Here is a 24,448-nt window from a genome sequence, read left to right as displayed (position 1 = left end):
TTCCAATTGGCCCACAAGCCAACCAATAGCTACTTAGTTCCCGCCTTTCTGCGTTTATGATTCGTTCACATTGCGGCGGCTGCAGCGCTCCGCCATTCGCTGCTGGGAAATTCTGGCCCGCCCCTAACGCGTCATCGACGAGCAGGATGAAAACACATTTGCCCTGAAACGCTTCGGTCGGTGGACATCTTTACTTTGGGCAGAGAAGCCTATTACTCTCCCACAGGAACTCGAGGAAAAAGAAGCCATCTCACCTTAATTTATACATCGAATGAAGTTGTCAGTTTATTATTTCAATATCACCTTAAGTTAAATATATTTATACATCGAATGGAGTTGTCAAGTTTATTTCAATAGGCTCTCGGTCTACTTCGAAGGCGGATGAATAGCTTACTTCCGTCCGAGTCTTCCAAGTCTGCTGCATTCTGGGTAGTGTAGTCAATAAGGAAAATGGCCCTAGTAAATTCGCCTAGGGCGGGGAGGGGTACTATCAAAATGTAATTTAAAATACTTTTTAAAATTCCTCTAGAGTGGAAACAAGTTCAAAAAAGGTACTTTATTGTTCATTCCGGGGAAACTTTAGACCCTGGAGCTTTTGCTTGGCTTTTTCTCCTTTGCAACCCAGCCCAGTGTTCGGCACCTCCCCCAAGGCTGTAGTCCGGAACTTCCGGTGAGACTTCCGGGACGTCAGAGCCGAAGCGACAGCGGCGGCCGCAGTCAGAAGGGCGAGTCGGCTGTTAGGAGAGCGAGTTCGAGGGCTCGGGTCGTAACGTTCCCCGGCAGAGCGGTGTCTGCGTGGCAGAAGTGCCATCATGGTGAGCGCGGCAGGGCAGGGCCCGGGAGCTGGGGCCGGAGTTGGGGAGGAGGGTGGTTAGGGCCCGGCGAGGCGGGCCTGACGGCTGCGGAGATGCCGAGTCACCCGGCCTAAGTCCTCAGGCAGGAGCCGGACCCCTGACTACAAACGGTCGCGGGTCATCCCCACCATTTCCTTTCGTTGAACTCGAGCTCCTTCCGTGTTCGTGTCCACCCATGGTTTTCGCAAGTGGTAGACGTTTAACAGGTCCCGTGAATACCGAATCAATGGGAAGCTTGTTGTGGGGAGAAACAGAAGGAGGGGCCTCCTAGGAAGAATACACGTGGGGGAGGGGGGGATCCCCGTGAGCGGGAACACTCCGCTCTTGCCCCAGTTCCTGGAGCCCAGTACCTCCTGGGTCAGGCCTGGGTGGTGGTCAGGCCTTCGGCTGCGTAAGCGAGTCAGTAAACATGACGGTCCTGGCTAACCTTTGCTGGTGCTTTGCCCGATGCACAGCTTTTATTTTAACACCTGCAGTCCCTCCTTACACCTTACCTCATTTAATCCGTACAGTGTCCTTGGAGACAAGGATGATGATTATCGTTTCCAGTGGTTCTCAACCTTCTTAATGCCGCGCGCGACCCTTTAATACAGTTCCTCATGTTGTGGTGACCCCCAATTTCATTGTTACAAATTGAACATAATTAAAACGTGATAAATCACAAAAAACAATATGTAATTATATATGTGTTTTCCGATGGTCTTTGGCGACCCCTGTGAAAGGGTCGTTCGACCCCCAAAGGGGTCGCCACCCACAGGTTGAGAACCGCTGGTTTTAACCATGAGAAAACTTGTTTAAAGCGGTCACAAACGTGGGGAGTGAAAATTTGAAACCGAGACTGGCTAGCCGGCTGCGAAGCTCAGTCTAATTACTACTGAACAGCATTGCCTCAGTGTTGCCCGTTCGTTCTTGTAAAGAACAAGGAATAATGATTAGATTTTATCCTGTTGTTGTCAAGTCATACTTCCATTTTCAAGTTTATCCACTGAACAGACCTTGAATACTTGATATGTGGTTGGCAATGTGCTAGGCTCTCTCATCATTGATGTTTCTATCTCTCCCTTTCCTTTCCTTTCTGAAATCAATAAAAACATATTTTTAAAAACATGTTTTTACTGATTTTTAGAGAGAGAGGGAGGGACCTCTTGGTTCCTGGATCAACATTCAACTGCTGAGCCACACCAGCTGGGCTCAACTCTCTTTTTTTAAAAAAGAAAGAAAGAAAGGGTGGAAACAGATTTTAGGTTCACTGTAGTATCAAGAAGTGCTTCAGGCAGACCGCTGTGGTCCATCAGGATTTTGGGAGTGTATCTCCTTCTTCGACAACATTTACCCTGACCTGTTTTGGCTTTTGATGAGAATAAATGTGTCTTTGTTCTGTTCTAACTCTGGCATCTCTTTTCTCCTTCTAGTTCTCTTTCAACATGTTTGACCACCCGATTCCCCGGGTCTTCCAGAACCGCTTCTCCACGCAGTACCGCTGCTTCTCCGTGTCCATGCTTGCAGGGCCTAATGACAGGTCAGATGTGGAGAAAGGCGGGAAGAGTATGTGCTTGTTTTTATTTTGAATAGTAACTTTTATTTTGAATAGTAACTTTTCCTGCCCTCAGCCTGCAGTGCTTACAGTCTTCAACAGTTCTTATTTTACGTGTGTAACAGTAGCTACTTACACTAAAAATATTGCTTGTTCCAGATTTGCTGGGGTGGGGTCCAAATTATGATTAGATTTAGGGCTAGTAGCCATTCAGTTCCCCAAAATAAATGATAGCAAGTAAAATTCGTTATGAAAGATCATTATTAAATTCTGGCTACCATATAAGTATCATCTAGTACTTTTTAAAGATTAACTGCAACTGCATTTTGATTTCTGTCCTTTTTATTTACTAATATTTTTAAAATGTTCTTTCCACAGTAATTATGCCACCCTCAGCCCTCGATCAGCTCAGTAAGTATTTTCTACATGACTTGAGAACTGAGGTAATATAAAGATGGATGCCATGTCTGGGCAGGAATTGTCCCTGGAATATGCACGCTAAGCTGGGAGAGCTGGGGCCACAGATGACCCGGTGAAGTGGCCCTGGGGCCAGTGAGTATTCAGTTCCAGGTCTCTCCCCTGTGAAGGGGATCTCCCCTGACCCGCCCACTGTTTTTGATCCCATCAGGACTAAAGGACGGTTGGAGCATCAGTGTTTGTCACACAGCCTGGGCAGTTGATGCTGTTGCTGGATTCCCTAGGTTTTCTCCTAGAGGACGATGGTCAGCTCCCAAGAGGGAGCTGTGTGGCAAGGCTCTCATCTCCAGTCCAAGCATCTTTCCTCGGCTCCAGGCCCTCATTTCTCCCCCCTCTGCCTAGTACATCTGCAGCATGTCAAAAACAGAATCTTCTGCCCCAGAAGTTGTTCCTCTCAGTGGCTCCTGCCTCTTCCCCTGGCCCCCTCAACCCATAAGAACAATTTAGAGACTTCATACCCCGGCTCCACTCCCCCTGGACACAAAGCCCTGAGCACAGGCACAGTCATTGCCTGTTGAGATTCAGTGGTGTTTCTGGTGTGAATCCTCCCACCTGAAGCAGGCTTGGAGGCCACCAGCAGGGGGGTCCATACATAATGTTCAGTACACTTGGAAAAGGGTGCCAGCTCTGGTGTCGCTCTGGCTTGGGCTTTGCACCTAGTCTAGCCTGGCTCTTGATTCATGACTTGCCTCTGAAATTCAGTGACTTCATTTTTAAATGGGGACTCACGGCACCTGTCCATCAGAGCTGCTGTGTGGCAGGAGCACCTCTTAAATAGTGCCCTATGGTGTGTTTGTAAACAGCCTAAACCCAGGTAACACCAGTCAGAGGCATGAGGTGGTAGCCTTTAGCCAGCAGGGCTTCCCCAGTGCCAACAGCGGCAGTGGCCGTACCCAGTGGGGCCTTTAACCCTGGCCTCAGCTCAGCCAGTGGGTGGATGGAGCTGAGCGGTTCACATCCTCAGACAAGTCCCTGTCATAGCAGAGGAGGGGTCAGGGCCCCCGGAGAGCCTCCCTTTCCATTTGAGCTCACCCAGGAGCTGAGCACCAGTGTGACCCTTGGCACAGGTGGCTGAGAAGAGACTTAGGGTTGGGACTGTGGTGTTAGATCAGTGCTGTTCAAACCTTTTCTGTCATGGGAGAAACTGTCCCCCTGAAATCTGTCAGCATTCAAGTCACTCCTTGTGATGTGCAGGGGTGCATTGGCAACACCCACGCCCACCACTACCTCTGCAGTGAGGAGCCACTTCCCTATCTGTGGTGTCATGCCCGAGCTCATTTCTTGGTCTGCTTTATCAGAATTTTTAGGGAGATCCCAAATGAGTCTGCCATACCTCCTGACTGCTGACCGAAACTTCTGTTGCCATGTCTTCCTAAATTGACAGGCTAAAGTGGGCCTCAATGGTTAAGTCCCCGACCTAGGCCAGTAGCCTCGGTTGAATCCCAGTGTCATGACTCCTGGGCCGTGGGTCCTGGGCATGTTGCTGAACCTGCGTTCTTTTGTTTCCCGTAGATAAAATTGCAAGGACAGTACCTGCCTCACTGTTCTGGGAAGACTGAGCGAGGGCCTGGCATGTGACACTGTCACTGTCAGTCTGTCCCGGTCCCCGACTCTCCTGGGTTCTGCTTCCCATTGACAGCTTCTCCTTTCTGTGCCCCCTGCACTCCTGGGTCAGGCTGCCAGCAGTCCTGTTTGCCTGCCTATGGCTCTCTACGTGGGGATGTACTGTGCCGTGACCCTACTGAGAGTCCACACTGCTGACTGGTGTCAGTCACCCTCCATGGTGTCCCACCCAGCCTCCTCTCCCGACCACTCCATCCCTTGTACCCTGCTCCATTCTCACCTAATGGTCAGCCGTTCCTGAACTGGCTGGGCTCCCCTTCCCTCCATGCCTTTGCTCAGGCTGCTTCCCCTGCCTGGAATTCCCTTCCTGGCCCTCCCACCTTGACTCACCTGGAGGACATCCTCCAGGAGCCCTGCCTCCTCCCGCCCTACTCCACCCCTCCCACAGCACCACGGCATCAGGGTGCGCTTGTTTTCTTTCTTGGTTTGCTCACTAGAAACCTTTGAAGGTGGCAATTTTGTCCAGCACATGGTTGGCACTTTAATTATTTGCAAATAAATGAGTGAACATGCCACTTTTTAAAATTAGAATTTCAGAAAATCACGAGTGTAAGCTGCTGCTGAGAATTTGAGTCACTGAACATTTCCCAGTTCTGGGCCAAATTCTGTGTTCTCGCAGGGAATGTGGGGTCTTGTGGGTGGGCAGACTCTGAAGGGTGAAGCACCACACAGGTCTGAGGACCTGCTCTGGGGGGCAAGGCTGTGTGGAGCCATGGTGGGTACCCAGGAAGCCACGTTTTAGGGGAGCATGTTGGGGGAATAAGGTTTCTGTCCCTTGCAGGAGCTTTGTCTCATAACCTCTCTTGTTTCTAGGCCGACTCAACATTACCTACCCCATGCTGTTCAAGCTGACCAACAAGAACTCGGACCGCATGACGCACTGCGGGGTGCTGGAATTTGTGGCTGATGAGGGTATCTGCTACCTGCCACACTGGGTGAGTGGGGCTGTCCTGGTCTCTGGAGAGTCTGTGAGCCTGTCTCGGGTGGGACCTCAGGCAGGGACACCATCCCGTCCAGCATGTGCAAGTGTCTTACCCCAGATTCAGAGTGAGGGAGGGCATTTGGAATATCCTTTTCTTTGTTAATTGCTCAACTGGTAGCCTAGATACCACAGCCATGCCATTTACCTGTGATCTCCTGGGTAAGGCTAGTTCACCATAATGAAGCAGGAGTATATTTGAAATGATCTAAGTACAAAATTTTAGATTTTTATACATTTTCTTCCCATTTTCAGTAGTTTCTCCCCCAGTTCTGTTGGAGCGGTTATGCGTTTACTCTTTTGCCTATAACTGAGTCTTTTTAAACCACTCAATTTTGTTGCTGTGAAAACAAACCTTCTCTAGAGCTCTTAGGCTTTCCCTTAAGCCTTTTTCCTTCCTGAGGGCTGGGCGGAGCCAGCCTCTCCACCACAGGAGCCCTCCAGTCCCTCACACCTGCTGCCTGGCCTCTCGTGGTGTTTCCCAATCTTGGTCCCATAGAGAGCTCTTACACCTCAAAGCCCAGACCCAACTTGCTTTCCAGCACTTGCCTCTTGGTGCCTCACTCTCTTGTGTATCTGGAGGTCCCTCTTCTTGGTTTGGGGCCTTATCCTGCTAATCCAGTAGAGCAGTGGTTCTCAACCTTCTGGCCCTTTAAATACAGTTCCTCATGTTGTGCCCCAACCATAAAATTATTTTCGTTGCTACTTCATAACTGCAATGTTGCTACTGTTATGGATCATAATGTAAATATCTGATAGGCAGGATGGTCTTAGGCGACCCCTGTGAAAGGGTCGTTCGACCGCCAAAGGGGTCGCGACCCACAGGTTGGGATCCACTGCAGTAGAGCACTGTGGGTGGCTGAAGTGTCGGACCGTGACAGCTTCCTGAGGTCACTCTGAATCTGCAGAGACCCCTCTATAGAAGTGAGAGAAGAGGTGGTGATACTGGGATACACTGTACCTCAAAGGTTCTCTGCTACCCATAGACTTGGAGTTTGGGTGGCCCCTTGTCTAGGTTCTTAGACCACTTTGGATCAAAAAACTAATTGAATCCTTTTTTCTGAGAAAAATCACATCCCCTGGGATGCCTCTTTAGGTAGCATGGAGCTGCTGGCCTGTCTCTTTCTGAGCTGGTCTTCTAGCTCCTGGCAAGAATAGGTGTTTGCCTGGGGTTTCCCAGGTGTTGCCTCTGAGTCAGCCCCCACGCTCATGCGCTGTGTTGGCTGACTGGCTGGCTCCATCTCATCTCAGGCTCCCAGGCTGCTTCAGGATGAGTCATCCTAGAACAAGGTTCCACGAGGCCATCTGAATGTCAGATGCCCAGCATATGGGTCATTGACAGTCCTTGATTTCCAGAAGCCTCATGAGGCCTTCTTTTTCCTTTAGATGATGCAGAATTTGCTGTTGGAAGAAGGGGGCCTGGTTCAGGTGGAAAGTGTCAACCTTCAAGTGGCCACATACTCCAAATTTCAGCCTCAGAGCCCTGACTTCTTGGACATCACCAACCCAAAAGCAGTGTAAGATGGGTTCTTCTGGACAAAAGAGGGGTTTGCTGGCAGACGGTCTACAGGGCGCTTTGTTGAGCATGTGCCTACTTTGAGGAGCACATATTTATTGTGATTGGCATTGTAATTTGAGAGTAATGACGTTCAGCCAGTACATCTGCCATGACTCCTGGACAGTGTGCTAGACGCTCTGTGAGCCTCTTCTGTATGCTGTCTGTGTTCTTCATGGGCAACGTGGAACCCTTCCTTCAGGTGAACTATGACACCTAGTCCCAAGCCCAGTGTGTTCTGGTGGAAGGGAGCCAGGGGGTCTGCCTCTCAGCTCCCAAGCCTCTGGTGCCCATAAACTTGCCACTCAAGCTTAGGGCTTTTCACTCCAAACCAGTGGGGAGCATTGGTTTAGTTTTCTTTCTCTTAGCAAGAGGAAAGCAGAGGTTTTAGGTTCTAGTGATGTGTGTGTGTGTGTGTGTGTGTGTGTGTGTGTGTTATCTGAACAATAGCCAGACGTTCGTGTTTATAATTTAAGGAGTGACCATTGTGGGTGAGGGATGTGCTGTGTGTGGACTACAATAGCTTGGAGGCCCCAGTTGGGCTCATTGAGGTCATGTGATAGAGTGGTCACTCCATATCTCCTTTGTTTTTTAAAATGCATGTTTGAAAAAAATACAGATAAGAAGACAGTAAAAGAAAAACTGCCTCCACCTGTCTCCCTGCACACTCTTCCCAGGCAGGAGCTCAGGAGCAAGTTGTTGACAGTCATGTCCTATGTGGGTGGGCATGTTGAGCCATCTACTGACTGTGTCTGTGGACTGGCGTGTTGAGCCCCTTGCAGCTGGGTCCTGGACATGCAGGAGTGCTAGGCTCTGCTCATAGCAGTCAGTGTCCTGGGGCAAGGTCTGGTCCCTTGTCATTCAAAGCTCTGCTTGGAGGTGCTTATCTGACTGTCAGTGTCTAGGAGTGAGGCCTGCATCTGACCATAGTCCCTCATGATTTTCTCTGGGGTTTTTACATTTTTTGCAATGCATACTTACTGGATTGCTTTCAGAAGCAGTTTCTCTCATAGAAAGGGCGTTACTTTGATTAGCTAGAGTCAACCCAGTTCTCCCTAGTCTGGCTGATAGTCTGGATAAAGGAAGTCAGCATAGAGCAAAGAATGTGGGGGTGCCCAGAGCAGTGATGGGAGAGCCATTTCCATCCTCAGAGGCTGATTGGATTGGGTCTGACAACTCAGGGGTCCTTAGGAGGCGTCAAGGGCAGGGTACTCCTGAAGCATGGCATTTCACGCAAGGAATGAAGACAGCATCCCACACAAGGCCCTTTTCACAAAGTTGCTGTGACCCTGGAAGGATTTGTGACCAAGAAAACTGAACCTAGCCAGCCTGCCTTTTTTTCTCCTCAAACTCTGAGAGCCTCTCTAGGACAGCGGTTGCCAACCAGTGGTCCGTGACGTCCAAAAGGTTGGCAACCACTGCTCTAGGATATGCCATGTGGAGTCTGGAGCTATAGTTTATGTTTATGCCTTGACAATGTGTGTCTGCAGATTAGAAAACGCATTGAGAAACTTTGCCTGTCTGACCACTGGGGATGTGATTGCCATCAACTACAATGAGAAGGTAAGTGTGTCGGCTATGGGGCCAGCAGGGCCAGGAGCCCAGCTCAGGGCAGGTCACACCTAAACGGGGCCTGCAGTACCATTCTGGGATTTGAATGGGGTTCTTTTTAGGCGGTGTATATCTGACTTTTGTCCACTAATTGCTGCCTACCGTTTGCTTTTTGAGCCCTATACTAATAATTCAGCTAAGTTTTGGTAATTGATTTATTACATTAATAGGTGAATAAGCTTAATATTGTTATCCTTCTGTTTTGTTTTGTTAATACTCACCAAGGATATTTTTCCTTGACTTTTTTAGAGAGAGTGGAAGGGAGGGTAGAGACAGAGAGAAACAGTGGTGTGATAGAGATTGGTTGCCTCCCACATGGGCCCTGACCAGGGCATAAGGTATGTGCCCTTGACCAGAATTGAACCTGGGTCCCTTCAATCCTCAGGCTGACACTCTATCCACTGAGCAAAACTGGCTAGGGTTTGTTATACTTATTAATCAAATATCTGTGTATCATGGTTGTGAGCCTGCCAGTTATGCTTCAGTTAGAAAGGTCTGCATTGCACCTAAAATCTCAGATAAGCCCTTTGCTGGGCTGTCAGGACACAGAAATGAGCCAGTCTAGGCCCTGTCCTTATGATTCCCTCCATTGGAAGCAGACAGGCCCTCCTGGAGCTGGCCATGCGGTGCGCCCCAAGTGCTGTGGGGCACCTGGAAGCAGAGCCTGGCTACATCCTCTTCCTTATGTTTTCTTTCACTTTGGTTTTCTCTTAGCTCCTCTGGGCTTGTCCATCTTGACACAGTCTTTCAGATCTGAACACCACTTATATTCATCTATGATTCCATGCTTTTTAGGTGTCTGGATCTAGACAATTTAGCTGTGAAGTGAAATACCACACTTCATCTTTCATTTCTCATTCTTTCATGCATAGTGATAGATGAGTTCCCATGAATTCACGACAGCACCCACTTACCCATTATTCATGGAAACATGTCTGAGGAAAGATAAAATAGTTGCTAACCCTATTGATAGGCCATCCTAACACAGGCATGTAGCACAGTGATGTGAGTACCTCATGTCCACTGTAACAATGACCAGGATTGACCCTCTCAGAGTTGCTGTCAGGGTCGACCACCTAGTCCTCAGGAGTGACCAGCCCTGGCGTGCCTTTCCCTGAGGCCAGCTCTTAACTCCTTCACACACTCTCTTGTCCCCTCATGGCCTGGGGTCCTCATGCATGAACAGGATCCTGTGGCTCAGCCAGTCCCTTGCTGTAGGATCAAGAGGACACTTACTCCCTTGGTGTCAGTGTAGGGATCCTGTGTTCTCCAGCAATTTCCTTCTATTTGCAGCATCTGATATTGAGAATCCTTACTTTTCAATTTGTGGGTCTTAAATCACAATTTTCTATAAAACTAAGAAATGATCCTATTGCCTTTAGCTTTGTGGGGAACATTTTAGGTATTGTCTACATTAACTGAATACTTTATAAGCTTCCATAATTAATTGTAGGTAGCCTTAATGTTATTGTTCTTTATTAAGGTAGTAATGCTAAATATAACTAAATTGATGATATTTTTTCACTGAAAGGGAAGGTGAGTTACATAGAGTTTGGAAATATAGAAGACTAGGTACTCTAAAGGGCCCTTCTGATAAAACCCAGTTTAATCAGGATAAAACCTAGGTTATAAATGTGTTGGTGGATTGGCAAGAAATACAAGAAGTTTTCAAGAATCTCTCAGCAGGGCCATCCTGATGGCAGATGACTATCAGTCAGTGATATAGTAGGAGATCTGAATCAGAGACTTCCACATTAAACTGGAACTCTTAAAGGGGCCATAATAGACCCAGAGGTGGGTGTTATCCTCATCCCAAAAGAAGGAACTCAGATTCTGTTTGGGAAAGGCCCCGTTTATTTAAGCCCTCAGGACCGCTAAAGATTGAACAAGCAAGCAGGACCTCATAATACAGCCACCGGACACACAAAGCAGAGACAACAAAAGCAGATTTAAACCCTTAAGGAAATCAGCATTGGGATTTTCAGGTGTAAATATGAAATAATTATGTGTAAAATATTCAAAGGAATTAAAAAGTGGAATTATAAAATTTATTAAGCAACCAAAGACTACAAAAGAAAAAAAAAACAGGAAGATTTTAAAAACAAGTTAAAGAACAGCTGACAAAGAATTAATGAAATGAAAGTTAAGTCTGGAAAAGTGACTTAGAATTCTGCACTGAGAGGCAAGATTATAGAACATATGAGAGCTTAAGGTTTGGAGATACTAAGAAAGTCAAACATGCTCTGTAAAAATCCCAGCAGGAGAGAGTAGGGGAATGGAAATACTGTAAAGAAATAATAAGTGAAATTGTTTTACAAGTGGCCATCAGCCCATAGTATAGGAAGTATGATGTACATCAAACAGGAGAAGTTACAGATATCAAATACCAGATACAGGGAGGTGAACAGAGAGAAAATACAGTACTTCCAGGAAAAGAGCAAATAGCAACCATTTATAGTCCCCAAATAGCAGAAAGCTTTAGAGGCTGAGAGAAAGTAACTCACCAAGCCTTCTTTAAAGAATGAGGCAACCACAAGACTTGCAACCAGGGGGCAGTGGGCAGCAGCAGCTTGTCCCAGGCTCTGAACCAAAAGCAGTGTTGAAAAAATAGATTTCGCCACTTTTAATGTATGTTTCTATGTACTTGAGATTATCCTAAACGTGCAGCAACATAACTGGTTTAATTTCTTTTCTCTTGGCTACATTCTATTCCCCTGGTGGCTATAATTTATATATGAATGAGTTTTGGCTATATACTATTCTTAGCAATGTTGGAATGAGCATTCTTAGAGTTTTCTCTCTGCATATTTAAGCTAATTATTTACTTAGAATTAATTCCTAGGTGTATACATTCCGGGATAAGGTTATGAGTGTCTTTTTCAATTTGGCTCATAATTCCCTTGTCTGATTTGAACTACTTTTAGGGAGTAGCTTCTGTTGAGTGATGTCCACCCCCATGGCCTTGTTGCAGCAAGTTGTGTGGCTGAGGAAGGTGTTGTGGAGGTGAATGATGTGTCTGCAAGAGCCCAGTAGGGAGTCACAGTAACAGTGACAGTTCCCAGTGCTGCCATGAAACTAACCAACTGATTTCTGTGTTCTCACAGATCTATGAACTGCGGGTGATGGAGACCAAGCCTGACAAAGCCGTGTCCATCATCGAGTGTGACATGAATGTGAGTAAGTTTGCTGCTCATAGTGCGTTCCACCTGGGGGAGACGGGCATCTGGTAGCACCTGTAGGCCAGTGCCCCAGAGGATGTCACTCACACAGTCCCTAGGACTGTTTGGGTGAGAGAGGAGGAAAATGCTGCCAGAGCATCATGAGAAGGCCGCTGGCCTTGTGATCCTTCTCAGGGCCAGTGGAGGTGGCACAGTTGCCTCCTGTTCTGAGATGGCTAAATCTACTGGCATCTCAGGCCTGCCAAGAAGTACATCTTCTTAAACACGAAGGAAGCTCAATTTTTTAAAATATTTTTATTGATTTTAGAGAAGAAGGGAGAGGGGGAGAGATAGAAACATCAATGATGAGAGAGAATCATTGATTGGCTGCCTCCTGCATGCCCCCTACTGGGGATCAAGCCTACAAACCCGGCATATGCCCTAGACCGGAATCAAACCCAGGACCCTTCAGTCCACAGGATGATGCTCTATCCACTGAGCCAAACCAGCTAGGACAGGAAGTTCAATTTTTAAAAAAAGCTAAGGAAGGCTATTCAGCTCCTGAGTAGAAAGGAACTGTTGGGACGCTCAATAGTTTGGTGGCTTTCCAGACAATGATGCTGAGCAAAAAGTGCAGTCCCAAATGGTTACAAACTGATTCCATTTTTTGTTTTGTTTTTTTGTGTGTGTATGTTAACCCTAACCTGAGGATATTTTTTCCATTGATTTTTAGAGAGAGTGGAAGGGAGGGAGGGAGAAAGAGAGAGGGAGAGAGTGAAACATTGATGTGAGAAAGGCACATCGACTGGTTGCCTCCCACATGCGCCCCAACTGGGCCCAGGGATTGAACCTGCAACCCAGGTATGGGCCCTTGACCAGGAATCGAACCCACGACCCTTCGGTGCACAGGCTTATATTTGACCACTGAGCCACATTGGCCAGGGCTGATTCTTGAAATGACAATACTTCAGAAAGGGAGGACAAAATAGGGGTTACAAGGCGCCCTGGGTGGTGGAGAAAGTGGCCAGCAGAGGTGTAGATGTGGATGGGATGTAGAGAGAAAACATGAAGGGATCCTGTGGTGCTGGAACTGTTCTGCATCTCAACTGTGGGCCTACACTGGTGATAAAATTGTGAGAACTTGCACACATACACACACACACACACACACACACACACAAAGTGAGTTCTTATAAAACAGGAATTCTGAATAGTGTAGACGTCGATATCCTGGTACCGATATTATACTATAGTTTTGTAAAATATCACCATTGGGAAGCGGGGCAAAGTGTACAGGGCATCTTTCTGTGTAGGTTCTTAAAACTGCATGTGAATCTACAGTTGCCTCAGTTACAAACAGAAAAGCTAAGGAATCCTAAGTGCCAGCACGTCTCTCAACTTTCCCTTTCGCCTTGGGAACGCAGGTGGATTTTGATGCTCCCCTGGGCTACAAAGAACCCGAAAGACAAGTCCAGCATGAGGAGTCCACTGTAAGTTGTTCCTCCCTCCCAGCCTGGCAGGTTTGGCCTCTTTGGTAATAGTTTTGGGGAGCGTGTCCTGGTCTGTCCTGACTGCCGGCCTGTATTTGGCCTCTACTGGTGCTAGTGTAGCCACATTCCCTGCTTTTCTCCCAGCCCTGCTCCCAGGGGATGGCCCAGCTGTTCCGGTGCAGAGACAGCAATAGAAATGAGGAGCCCAAGGGAAAAGTTGGGGTATCCCTGCTGGGAAGCTTATCTCTCATTTTTCTGTCCCATCAGGAAGGCGAAGCTGACCATAGCGGCTATGCTGGAGAGCTGGGCTTCCGTGTGAGTACCAGGCCACGTGTTTTACTTCCTGTGCTCCTCCCAGCCACTCTATAACGCTCCATGGACATCAGCAGGGATTGGGCCTCTGGGTATCTGTGCATACATATATCTGCCACTCTGTCAGTTCATAGCACTTGACTTCTACTTTCTCATGGAATCTTCTGAACAAATCTGTAAGGCAGCCACAGCTTTTTCTTCTTTTTAAAATTCTAACCTACCATAAAGTTAGAATAGTGCAATGGACACACATATACCTTTCACTTAGATTCACCAATATGGCCACATTTGCTTTATCTCTAAGAATATGTTCTTCTTTTCTTGGCCTACACTGTTTAAAAATAAATTGCAACATGACCCTTCACACTGCTGCCAGCCCGACCCCCTGGGGAAAAAGGGATGACCAGTATCAGGGCACTGGGAGGCATGGAGGACGGAAAGCTGAGCTCCGCGGCAGTTCCAACAGAGGGCTTAGTCCATCCACAGGGCCCCAGACTGGTCCCGCAGAGGCCGAGGCCAGACCTTTTAACCTGCCATTGGCTATTGGCTACTGGCTACCCCTGGCAGTGGTTGCTCTTGGGCCAGAAGACTCCCTTCATCTCACTGCAGTCCTGAGACGGAGTTCTCAGCTGCCCACACTTCAGCAGCTGGGGAGGGAGGGCTTCATTCCTGAGGGGGACTGGGTGGCGCCCCCCAGAACACATCCCTGCAGCAGTCTCAGCAAAGGGCATACATGTGCTCACCCTCCTGCTTGCCTGTGTAGGCCTTCTCCGGCTCCGGGAATAGACTTGACGGGAAGAAGAAAGGTGTAGAGCCCAGCCCCTCCCCAATCAAGCCTGGAGACATCAAAAGGTGGGTCTGCCCTGTCTCTGCTCCAGCCTGATGCTTCTTCATCATCTAGGGAGGGTCTGTGCCAGACCTCTGGGGTGGGCAGCCTCACTCCAGTTCTGGAAATAAAGCCCGGCTCAAAGAATCTAGCAGAGTGGATGAATTCCCCACCCCCACCCCCACCAGCTCTCCTTGGGCGACTGGAACATGACGAGGAGTTGCTGTTTCCCAGTGGAAGTGTATCAGCATCTTCCCTCCAGTCCAGGACCACTGCAGTCCAGCCTCCACCCGCCTCCAATGGCCCCTCATCAGATCTCTCTCCTACTTAAAACCTTTCTAGTTCCTATCTAATCTGTTTTTTCATCAAGTCACAGTATCTCAGCTTCCTTCAAACAGGAGGCAGGAGCTGCCTCACAGATGTGTTTGTGTTTGGTCCAGGGACTCAGAGCAGATTCCCTGCTCTGGTGGCAGGAATGAGATGTGTCACCTGCCATATGTCACCTTTCTACTATATGTTGGAGCAGAAGAATAATGCTATAATGGATTTTTTACCCACTTTCTGAATTTGGTACAAGTGTACCCCTTCAAGGTTGATCTGTGAGGCTGGAGGATGGATTTGATGAGGGCCTCCAAATCCCCTAGGTGACCCTTCACTGCAGGCTAGGTCCCAAGTCTGAAGGCCCCTGCCCATTTGCCTTCTGATTCTCTCCTGTAGGGATGCTGGGGAGCACCAGAGGGCTGGCCCAAGGCCGGGGTGGTTGATAGCCGCATACCTCAGAATGAGAATCACCAAGAGGACACACTTCCTCTCTTTGGCTTGCCTTCCTCTTGTTTGTCAAAAGAGAATTTGAGTCTTTTTCTTCTGGAGCTAACATTTCTCCTCTTCCATCTTTACAGAGGAATTCCCAATTATGAATTTAAACTTGGTAAGATCACTTTCATCAGAAATTCACGTCCACTGATCAAAAAGGTTGAAGAGGTGAGTTTTATTTTTTAGTGATAAGGGGGGGAATTCTTTCCATTTTGAATCAGGATATTTCTGTCATATTTTTTTTCATTCCTGGGGCCCTCCTCCCTCTGGTGGCCTGGTTGGCCTATTGAGGCTGTATGGAATGTGTGGGGCTGGGTGTAGAGGTGTGTGTTCAGGAGCTCAGAACCTTCATCTTCTATAGCTAACACCACTGGCTGACTAACAAAAGGAATGCATGAAAGATACCTGTTTTTGAGGGTTCAGAAAAAACAAGCCCTCTTTCTGCTGGTGGGAGACTAGCTTACTAAGGAATTCCACTTCTAAGAAATATCAGGCTGTGTGCAAACATATTAAGCTGGTCACCACAGCAATTTAAAATACTGCAAACCTAGAAGTAATATCCAGTGGTAGAGACTGCCTCTCCCACGTGATGGAATTCTCTGTAGGTTTTAGAATGTACTAGATAAGAAATCCATTGTCTTGAGACTTGGGAATTACGTTTGAAATAGTTTATATAAGCACATACAGAAAAGTGACTAAAAGTGTTATTTTGGGGTGGTGGAGTTCCAGGTGACTTTTCTTTTGGGGTGTATTTTATACTTTATATATAGAAAATGTGATGCTTCTGCAAAAGGATATACGTTCACCCTTAGAATAAAGGCAGTGGTAGACACATAGTTGTGATTGTGTGGTCATGTGTTCAATTCAGTTGATTATGATTTGTATTTATATTTCAAAAACATTTCTTATTATCAATAATGGGGCGTAAGGAAAATGGATGGATGGTACATGAGTCAGCAGAATAAAGCATTTTCTATAAACCTCCGAGAAATTTCTGAAAATAGTATTTTATCTTCACACAGGATGAAGCTGGAGGCAGATTCGTCGCTTTCTCTGGAGAAGGACAGTCATTGCGTAAAAAGGGAAGAAAGCCATAAGTTAGCCGATTGGGAAATAAAATACTCAATTGCAACATAATGGCTTTTAGTTACTGGCTCTGACAGGAATGAAACTATTGCAAAGGATGCTCTGTCACTTTAGGTTTGTTTAGAGCTACCTGAGAATTGTCTGGTTTAGTCTGGAAGTGGGATGCAGGACTTCGTGTTATATACTTGAATTGGGTCCCATTGTTGCGGCCTCACCACTTCTTGCTTTCAGCCCTTGGGAGCTTTCCCACTGACCCAGCAGGAGCTGAGTGCCCCAGTTCCTGATAAAAATCAAAGGAAGGGGTTGAATTGCTCTAACTTGTGATGTTCTTTTTATTTTATTTATCCTTTCTTTTTGTGGATCTGTAGCTTAGATGTTGCCTTTGGCCTAAAGAAAAGTGGTTTAAATAGATTTGCGCTCTATAAATAGTTATTCCATTACTCTGGCTACAATTAAGTATTTGAGGATGGGTTTTTCTGTTTTTATTTTACTTTTTTTTTACTTTTTTTAACAAAAGAACCATTCCTCAGAAGGAAAACCTGATCTGAAAACATTTGTACTTTCAGTTTTCATTTCAAAATAACTGGGTCCATGAATCTGTTCTATTAGGGGGAGGGAGAGAACAACAAAACTTCATGGTGAAACACAAATGTGAATATTAGAATAAATAAATGCTAAAGATGGCCCTCTTTCTCCTTCCCTATCTCCCACTCGCAGTTTAATGTATTATCCAGTGTTCTGCTGGCCTGCATATTTTGTATTGGTCTCAGATCCTCACTTTCTATAAAGTGAGATCTTTTGACATGTTAACCCAATTATTCTCATCTCTTTTGTTCCTTGAGAGTAATTCCAAATTAAATTTTCAAATAAAAACAGGGAAAGACTAAAACCTGGATTGCCTCTAAATGTTTGATTAGATGTCAACAGGGATTGATGCTTGGGCCACGGATCAGGAGTTGGAGGAAGGCTTGCTTGCAGGTACCCCTCATTCCATAGTGCTGTTAGAAAAGAACTTGGGGACAGGGGAGTGGCTCCTGGACAATATATAGAGAAACGAGGCTCTCTGACCCCTGGGGTGAGGGTGGTCAGGCCCAGACCTCCCCTTGTACCAGGTCTCCTCCTGCTTGTAGGCAAAGGGTCCTCTGAACAAGGCTCCTCCCAACACGCAGAAGAGGAAAGGTTGCACCACACCAGGACAACAGCCCAGGGTCCACCCATGTATCCTCAGAGAATGAGCACTGAAGATTGTCATGATGACCAGGGCTGTTCATCCATCATGGTGATGGATGTGGTTTCAGAAGGCACAAAGTACCACTGTGACCTCCCTGGCTCCACTTAAGGCAGGGGTGGGGAACCTTTTCCCTGCCAAGGGCCATTGGCTATAACATTTGTGGGCCATACAAAATTACCAACTTAAAAATTAGCCTGCTCTATTTGGTCAAACATTTAATTAGCTCACCCCTAAGGCCTTGGCAGGGCCAGACCAAATTATTTTGTGGGTCTTATATGGCCCGTGGGCCAGATGTTCCCCACCCCTGACCTAAGGAGTCTCAGTTTCACTACAGAGGTAGAAGCCCTTGGTGGGTAGGCAACCTCCATTGGCACTATCACATTGCCTGACATTGTTATTTTATGCATAATAAAGACGCTGGCCCTGGGTTTTTGTCTTCCCTAGCTATCACCTACTATACATGTAATGAGATCGCTGGAGGCACACTCCCCTGCCTGGGCCAAGGTTGGACCCAATTGTGGGTCTCCTGGTGATACAGTGGGATCACCTGGAGCAAAAGTCCTGGTTATTACTGCTGTACCCTGGTCAGCAACCTTATTGTCACAGTGTCTTCTCCAAGCTGGGTCTGTGAGCCAATCTGGCAGGACTCCTGATAAAATTGCAGCTTTCTGAACCACCTGCAGGGCCTCTGACCCAGTCTCAATCATAGAAGGGGCCCAGCAGCCACCTTGTAAGGGGCTCGCCTGCATATGATCAGGTTTGCATAGGCTGGGGAACCATTGCATTGGTACTGCAGGGCTTTCTGTCTCAGGAAAGCTTTCACTTTTAATCAGATATGCAAGCGGCCCTGGACTTGTACGCCAGGTCACTCGCAGCCTCCATGCCTCGGACCACCCCGCCTCTGTGCTCAGAATGCCCTTCTCGCCTCCACTTCCAGCCGGAGTTCCCTCGGGAGGTTGTCCCGCACCGTAGATACCCTACCCCTCCACACGTTATGCCCAGCCAACCCCCGTTATTTTGTGAGTTCATCTCCGTCCTCGAGAGGTCACTGCAGCAGTAGACTCGGCAGCTTCGCGGTGCTTGCTGCACAGTGTGCGCTAACGACAGTAAGCCCGATCTTTGAGATTCGTGAAATAGCCGCTGAAAAGAAGTGGCCTGACTGCAGACCCGGCCGCCCACGCAACACCGGGCGGAGCTCTCTTACCCGCCGGGCACGCCCCCAGCCCTCTGGGCTCCACCCCTCCCGCCTGCGCCCCGCCCCTCACGGCTGCTATTGGCTGCCGCACCCGAACGTCCTGTTTATGGGCGTGTCCCAAGGAGGTGGCGAGGATTTAAATCGTCAGCTCTCTGAGTTCCTCGGTGTCGCGCGCGGAGCTGGCCTAGTCGGGCTTCATTGGCCATTGGCTAGCGGGCTGAGGAAGGCGGGTTAGGTGCTCGCCGTAACATGGCCGACGGCGGCGGCTGGCAGGTAAGTGCGGTGGGCGCCAGGGACCTGGGGGGACCTCGTCGGACCGTGTGACCGCCTTAAGCGAGGTCTCTCCCGGGAGGGCCGGGTTGGAGCTCCGGAGCGGGCGGCGCTGCGGCGTCCGGCTCAGGCGCCCCTCTCGCCGCAGCCGCCGCGCCCCTGCGAAGCCTACCGCGCCGAGTGGAAGCTCTGCCGCAGCGCCGGGCACTTCCTGCACCACTACTACGTCCACGGAGAGCGGCCGGCGTGCGAGCAATGGCGACGCGACCTGGACAGCTGTCTCGAGTGGGAGGAGCGCCGGAGCGCGGAGGCTCAGGTGCGCCCGGGAAGCCGGGGTGGGTGGGGTCGGGGGCGCTGAGCCGCCTGGGCGCCTCAGTGCCCAGGCCACCCTTGCCCCCGCTCCAGGTCCCGGGATTTGGGCGAGCACTGCTGAGGGCCTTCCTCTTTCTGTGCTTTTTTTTCTTTCGAGAAATACCAAAAATTAGTCTATCAACTGGGTTTTCAGACTCTGGAAGACAAAGAGGGGAGTGGAGAGTGGTTTGAGAAGACAGTGTCAGGGTTGTCAGCTGACCTGCGAAGGAGGTGATATTGCTGAGTCCTGAAAGACCAGGAACCGGCCTTAGCAGCCTTTACCCAGTCCCAGGCGTTACTTACATGAGGAGCAAGGTTCAGAAGGAGGGTGAGCTGCGAGGGGTTGGGTATGAGGCTGTAGAGGTACCAGCGATCTTTTGGGCCTTTAAAAGGAGCTTAGAGTGTAGTCTAAACATGCGCTAGGAAACATGATTTGTTTTATTTTTTTATATATTTAAATTAAACTTTTTTATATTTTTATTTTATTTTTATTTTCAGAAATGACAGGAGAGGGAGAGAGAGTTAGGAACATCAATGATGACAGAAAATCATTGAACAAGCTACCTCCTGCACACCCCTAACAGGGAATGGAGCCCACAACCTGGACAAATTAAACCTGGGACCCTTCAGTCCGCAATCCGAGGCTCTCTCCACTGAGCCAAACCAGCTAGGGAAGCATGACTTATTTTATACCTTTAAAAGATCAGTGTGGCTGCCAAAGTGGGAGAGTACATTAGGGAGGGGCACAGAGACCAGTAAGGAGGTGGTTCTAGTTGTCCATCCATCCAGCAGATATTTGTCATGTTGGGCACTCTTAGGAAACAGGAATGATGAGAACAGAACACCTGCCCTTTAGCACCTTCAGTCTAGTCTAGGCTGCAGTGGTGCCTCGGAGCTGTGGTGGGTGGGGAGATGGAGAGAAGCTGTGAGGGTGCAGTGCTCATGGGGAAGGGGAGCCTGCGGGACTGACTGGTGGCTGCACAGCGTTGTTAAATGTATGTTATTATTGAAGCAGACAAACTGGTGTGGAAACAAAGCTACCATATAAAAGGAAATGTCTAATAATTCCATACCTAGTAAGTGAAGTCCAAAAAATGAAAAAGATAATTTACAGCCTATGTGACAAGAGACTAGTAACCTTTATATATGTCTGAGCGCTTACATCAGTAAGAAAAATTGGGAGGATTTCAGAATAGAAAAGTAGACCAAGGACACAAAGAAGGAATTCTTTAAAAAGGAAAACCAAATGGCCTGGTATAGAAGTTAAAATGCTAACAGGTGGTTTCTGCCTAGCAGTATGTCAGGAGTGTTGATAGGGGTTTGGAGAGTAGGGGGTCCTTGTGCATTGTTGGTGGAGTGTAAGGTGTTCTGATTGTCTAAATGTCAAATGCATACCCTTTGACCCGGTTTACTTCTGGAAGTTTATCCTAGGGCCGTGGTCGGCAAACTGCGGCTCGCAAGCCACATGCGGCTCTCTGGCCCCTTGAGTGTGGCTCTTCCTAAGCCTTAGGAGCACCCTAATTAAGTTAATAACAATGTACCTACCTATATAGTTTAAGTTTAAAAAAATTTGGCTCTCAAAAGAAATTTCAATCGTTGTACTGTTGATATTTGGCTCTGTTGACTAATGAGTTTGCCACCACTGTCCTAGGGGAATAACTGGGTAACAGAGCATAGTTTAAAAATTAAAAATGTCCATTTTGTCACTGTGATAGTGCAAAAACTGAGTGTCCTAAATTCCACTAATAGACATTTGACCAAATAACTTCTTCCACACTGTGGAGTATTACATAGCCATTAAAAAGAATAGGTAACATATTCTGGTTAAAAACAATAGATAGCAACATATCCTGGCATGGAAAGATGCCTCAGTGGAAAAAGCAGGAAGTATACACTAGCCCAGCCGTGGGCAAACTACGGCCCGCGGGCCGGATCCGGCCCATTTGAAATGAATAAAACTATTGAAAAAAAAGACCGTACCCTTTTATGTAATGATGTTTACTTTGAATTTATATTAGTTCACACAAACACTCCATCCATGCTTTTGTTCCGGCCCTCCGGCCCAGTTTAAGAACTGATTGTGGCCCTCGAGTCAAAAAGTTTGCCCACCCCTGCACTAGCCACTAGAAGATTCCATCTTTAGGGAAACCTCTGATGACTCAAAAATTTAGACCTAGCCCTAACCGGTTTGGCTCAGTGGATAGAGCATCGGCCTGTGGACTGAAGGGTCTCAGGATAGATTCCGATCAAGGGCATGTACCTGGGTTGCGGGCACATCCCCAGTAGGGGGTGTGCAGGAGGCAGCTGATCGATGTTTCTCTCTGATCAATGTTTCTAACTCTCTATCCCTCTCCCTTCCTCTCTGTAAAAAATCAATAAAATACATTTTAAAAAAATTTAGGCCTAAAATTGTGTTGGGGAAGCTGTTCACTTCACCTCAGGGATGGAGGTCTGGGAGTCTTTATATTCTACTTTGAATTTCTTATCACTCTTCAACAAGAACAGAAACATCTGTTTGAGACAGTAGAGCCTAAGAAGAAGACTGAGAAAGTGAAGTTAAGGTGTGTAGAGGCCAGCAGAGGCACCGGCACCTGCCAAGGAGCCCCCTGACAGCTGTGATGTGCTGCCCTATGTTCATTTGAGGAGAGTGGCATCTGAGGTCTGGACTCCTACTCCCTCCCCATCCAGGGCTCCCTGGACAAGCATCTCTTGCCTGATCTTCCTCCCTCTGGCCACTCTTTCCGACTTATATCTTCTTCCAGCCAGCGTTAGGAAGTAAATCTGATCAGGTCAACCAAGGGCATCAAGCTCTGAGGCCAAGAAGACATTTTGTAAATTTCCTCAAATTATGGTGATCTACACAGTAGTTGACTCTTAAACAAAATAGACTTGAACTGTGTGCCTCCACTTACTGTGGATTTTTAAGTGGACCTGTGCCCTACAAAGGTCAGCTGTATTTTCCACCCATAGTTGGGAATCCATTTGTGCAGAGGGCAACTTAAGTTACAGATTTTCAATTGTGTGGTGGGTTGGCATCTGTAAACCCATATTCACGGATCAATTGTCATTTTTCACAATAGCTTGGGAGAAAGTATGATCTAGATATGTATGTGCTAATATGGGACCATCACCAAGGTGTATTAGATGGAAGTAGAGTTTCAGAGTAGTATGTACCATACGCTGTTTGTCCATCTGTGTTTGGGAGCCTGCTGAGGAGGAGGGAGGTACAAGGGCTATGTGAGGTGTGAAGTGACCGGGGTCTCCCTTGCGCAGCGATCCCTCTGTGAGAGCGAGCGTGGGAGAGTCCAGGCTGCAAGGAAGCACACCCTAGTGTGGACCCCGAGACAGAGCCCCCCTGCAGACTGGCATCTCCCTCTGGAGGACAAAGACAAGTGACAAGCACCCCTACACGGCTTCCTGCAGTCTGTTTGAAGCGAAGCTATTGCACGGCCCTAAGGACTCCGCTTGGCCCAAATATTCCAGTAGGTACCTGGGAGCTTCTGCCTGGCTTGGAACACGGAGCTCGACGTCTCCAGCGCTACTTGCCCAACCCTCACCTGCGTTCAGAGTGCCCCTCTGCTGCCATGCTCTGGGAGACAGTTTTGTCCACTGCACAGCTTCCGGGAAGCCAAGCACCACTGCATATTGCTGTGAACAGCCAGGTTGGGCTGTCTCCTGCTCTCCTACCAAGGACATGAGCAGGAGATGGCCATCCTCGGGTCTAGAATTCTCAGGTGAACTTCTGAGTAGTAGCCTGACCCGTGTGGACATGTCGGGTTAACTGAAGGGTTGTGTGGTCACGAACACCTGTGGGGTCATTTTGTGCCACCCTGGTTGGGTGATGACCCTGCATTGCCAGCCACTGGTGCTCACACTTGGCTATGGCCCACTCGCTCAGTTCCTCTGCACACACAGGTGGGGCATACCTCTGGACCAGCAAGCTGCACCTTCTAGGCCAGCCGTGGGCAAACTATGGCCCACGGGCCAGATCCGGCCCGTTTGAAATGAATAAAACTAAAAAGAAAAAAAAAGGCCGTACCCTTTTATGTAATGATGTTTACTTTGAATTTATATTAGTTCACACAAACACTCCATCCATGCTTTTGTTCCGGCCCTCTGGTCCAGTTTAAGAACCCATTGTGGCCCTCGAGTCAAAAAGTTTGCCCACCCCTGTTCTAGGCTCACAGGTGAGATTCCAGTTTTTCAGAAATGCACACAGCTACAGAATATACCACCTTGCATAAAAAGGGTTCGTGGACTCTTGGCTGAAGAAACCCAAACCCAGGACGCATGGAATTTTGGTCTGCTTCCCTCAAAATTTTTAGAAAATGTGGAATATGTCAAAAGCCATTTTACACATTAGATTCCAAATAGGAGCTGAAAATTAATTCAGCAGTTTAGTTGTTGAGATTGTTAAATTTCACATCTGACGTACTCCGACTGTGTTGAAATGAGGTCGTAATCCAACATGACCTTGTGAGGACATAGCCAAAGGTGGCCATCTACAGGCCAAGGAGAGAAAAACCGACCCCGCTGGTAACTCAATCTTAGGAGTTCCAGCTTCCAGAACTGTGAGAAATGTGTTTCAGCCATGCAGTCTAAATGGCATGTAGACCCCACAAGGTGTTCATGATCACACAACCATTTAGTGGCATTTAGTTCTGGCAGCCCCAGCACACGAATACAGTCACCATCCCAGTGTAACAGCAATTCAAACGAGTGCTCAGCCCCACTTGGCCCACCCTCCTGTGGGACACAGCAGTTTTGTTAATTAGTGTGTCTCTGGCTTGCTGTACGCTCTTTAGCCTCCCTCCCCATCTTAAAATGCTAAGCTGGTCCTGCTGGTGATGTGAGGAAGTTCATGTGTTCTGTCTGTCCCACCGGTGCAGACAACACAGAGCATACAGCCTGAACATCCTTCACCTTTGTTTCTTGCCTCCTGCTGGGGGGGAGATGGTCTCAATCATCCTTTCCCCAGTGCCTGGCATGGGGGGCGATGGGGACATTTGTAATCGTGTAAACAATCAAAATAAAGTGAAAATAAAATTTTTTAAAGGAAGAGCAGCATATCTCACCTCTGTCC

At 47.8% G+C, this 24,448-nt stretch overlaps 2 protein-coding genes across 4 annotated transcripts; both read left to right on the top strand.

Annotated features, from left to right (window-relative positions):
- The first annotated feature begins 356 nt into the window (after nt 1-356).
- Nucleotides 357-17,207, top strand: UFD1 (ubiquitin recognition factor in ER associated degradation 1). Of its 2 annotated transcripts, none has more exons than XM_081114132.1 (12): nt 357-815; nt 2,267-2,399; nt 2,767-2,799; nt 5,302-5,423; nt 6,854-6,984; nt 8,513-8,585; nt 11,738-11,806; nt 13,216-13,281; nt 13,549-13,596; nt 14,357-14,445; nt 15,319-15,400; nt 16,255-17,207. In XM_081114132.1, the coding sequence occupies exons 1-12, from the start codon at nt 813-815 to the stop codon at nt 16,327-16,329; spliced, it is 924 nt and encodes a 307-aa protein (XP_080970258.1). In that variant the 5' UTR covers nt 357-812; the 3' UTR covers nt 16,330-17,207. The 2 variants fall into 2 exon arrangements, with proteins under 2 accessions (XP_080970258.1, XP_080970259.1); XM_081114133.1 differs by having other exon boundaries at nt 683-815; nt 2,267-2,373.
- A 1,696-nt stretch (nt 17,208-18,903) lies between these two features.
- LOC308535302 (synaptic plasticity regulator PANTS) lies at nt 18,904-24,429 on the top strand. Of its 2 annotated transcripts, XR_013997247.1 has the most exons (4): nt 18,904-19,017; nt 19,163-19,330; nt 22,639-23,319; nt 23,545-24,429. XR_013997247.1 is itself a non-coding variant. In XM_081114131.1 (3 exons), exons 1-3 carry the CDS (start codon nt 18,994-18,996, stop codon nt 22,759-22,761), a joined length of 315 nt encoding a protein of 104 aa, XP_080970257.1. In that variant the 5' UTR covers nt 18,908-18,993; the 3' UTR covers nt 22,762-24,429. The 2 variants fall into 2 exon arrangements, 1 of the variants encoding a protein (XP_080970257.1); XM_081114131.1 differs by having other exon boundaries at nt 18,908-19,017; nt 22,639-24,429.
- The last annotated feature ends 19 nt before the right edge of the window (nt 24,430-24,448 follow it).

This window comes from Myotis nattereri (assembly GCF_964212035.1).
Source record: "Myotis nattereri genome assembly, chromosome: 19".
Taxonomy (NCBI): Eukaryota; Metazoa; Chordata; class Mammalia; order Chiroptera; family Vespertilionidae; genus Myotis; species Myotis nattereri.
The sequence above is the reverse complement of the archived record's forward strand: the minus strand, read 5'-3'. Positions and strand labels throughout refer to the sequence as shown.

Bases quoted from the DNA above. Each gene is read 5' to 3' on its own strand.
- LOC308535302 (XM_081114131.1), top strand. From the start codon at position 18,994: ATGGCCGACGGCGGCGGCTGGCAG. The intron at 19,018-19,162 runs GTAAGTGCGGTG...CTCTCGCCGCAG, and splicing joins CCGACGGCGGCGGCTGGCAG to CCGCCGCGCCCCTGCGAAGC. The intron at 19,331-22,638 runs GTGCGCCCGGGA...TCCCTTGCGCAG, and splicing joins GCCGGAGCGCGGAGGCTCAG to CGATCCCTCTGTGAGAGCGA.
- UFD1 (XM_081114132.1), top strand. The intron at 5,424-6,853 runs GTGAGTGGGGCT...TTTTTCCTTTAG, and splicing joins TCTGCTACCTGCCACACTGG to ATGATGCAGAATTTGCTGTT. The intron at 13,597-14,356 runs GTGAGTACCAGG...TTGCCTGTGTAG, and splicing joins CTGGAGAGCTGGGCTTCCGT to GCCTTCTCCGGCTCCGGGAA.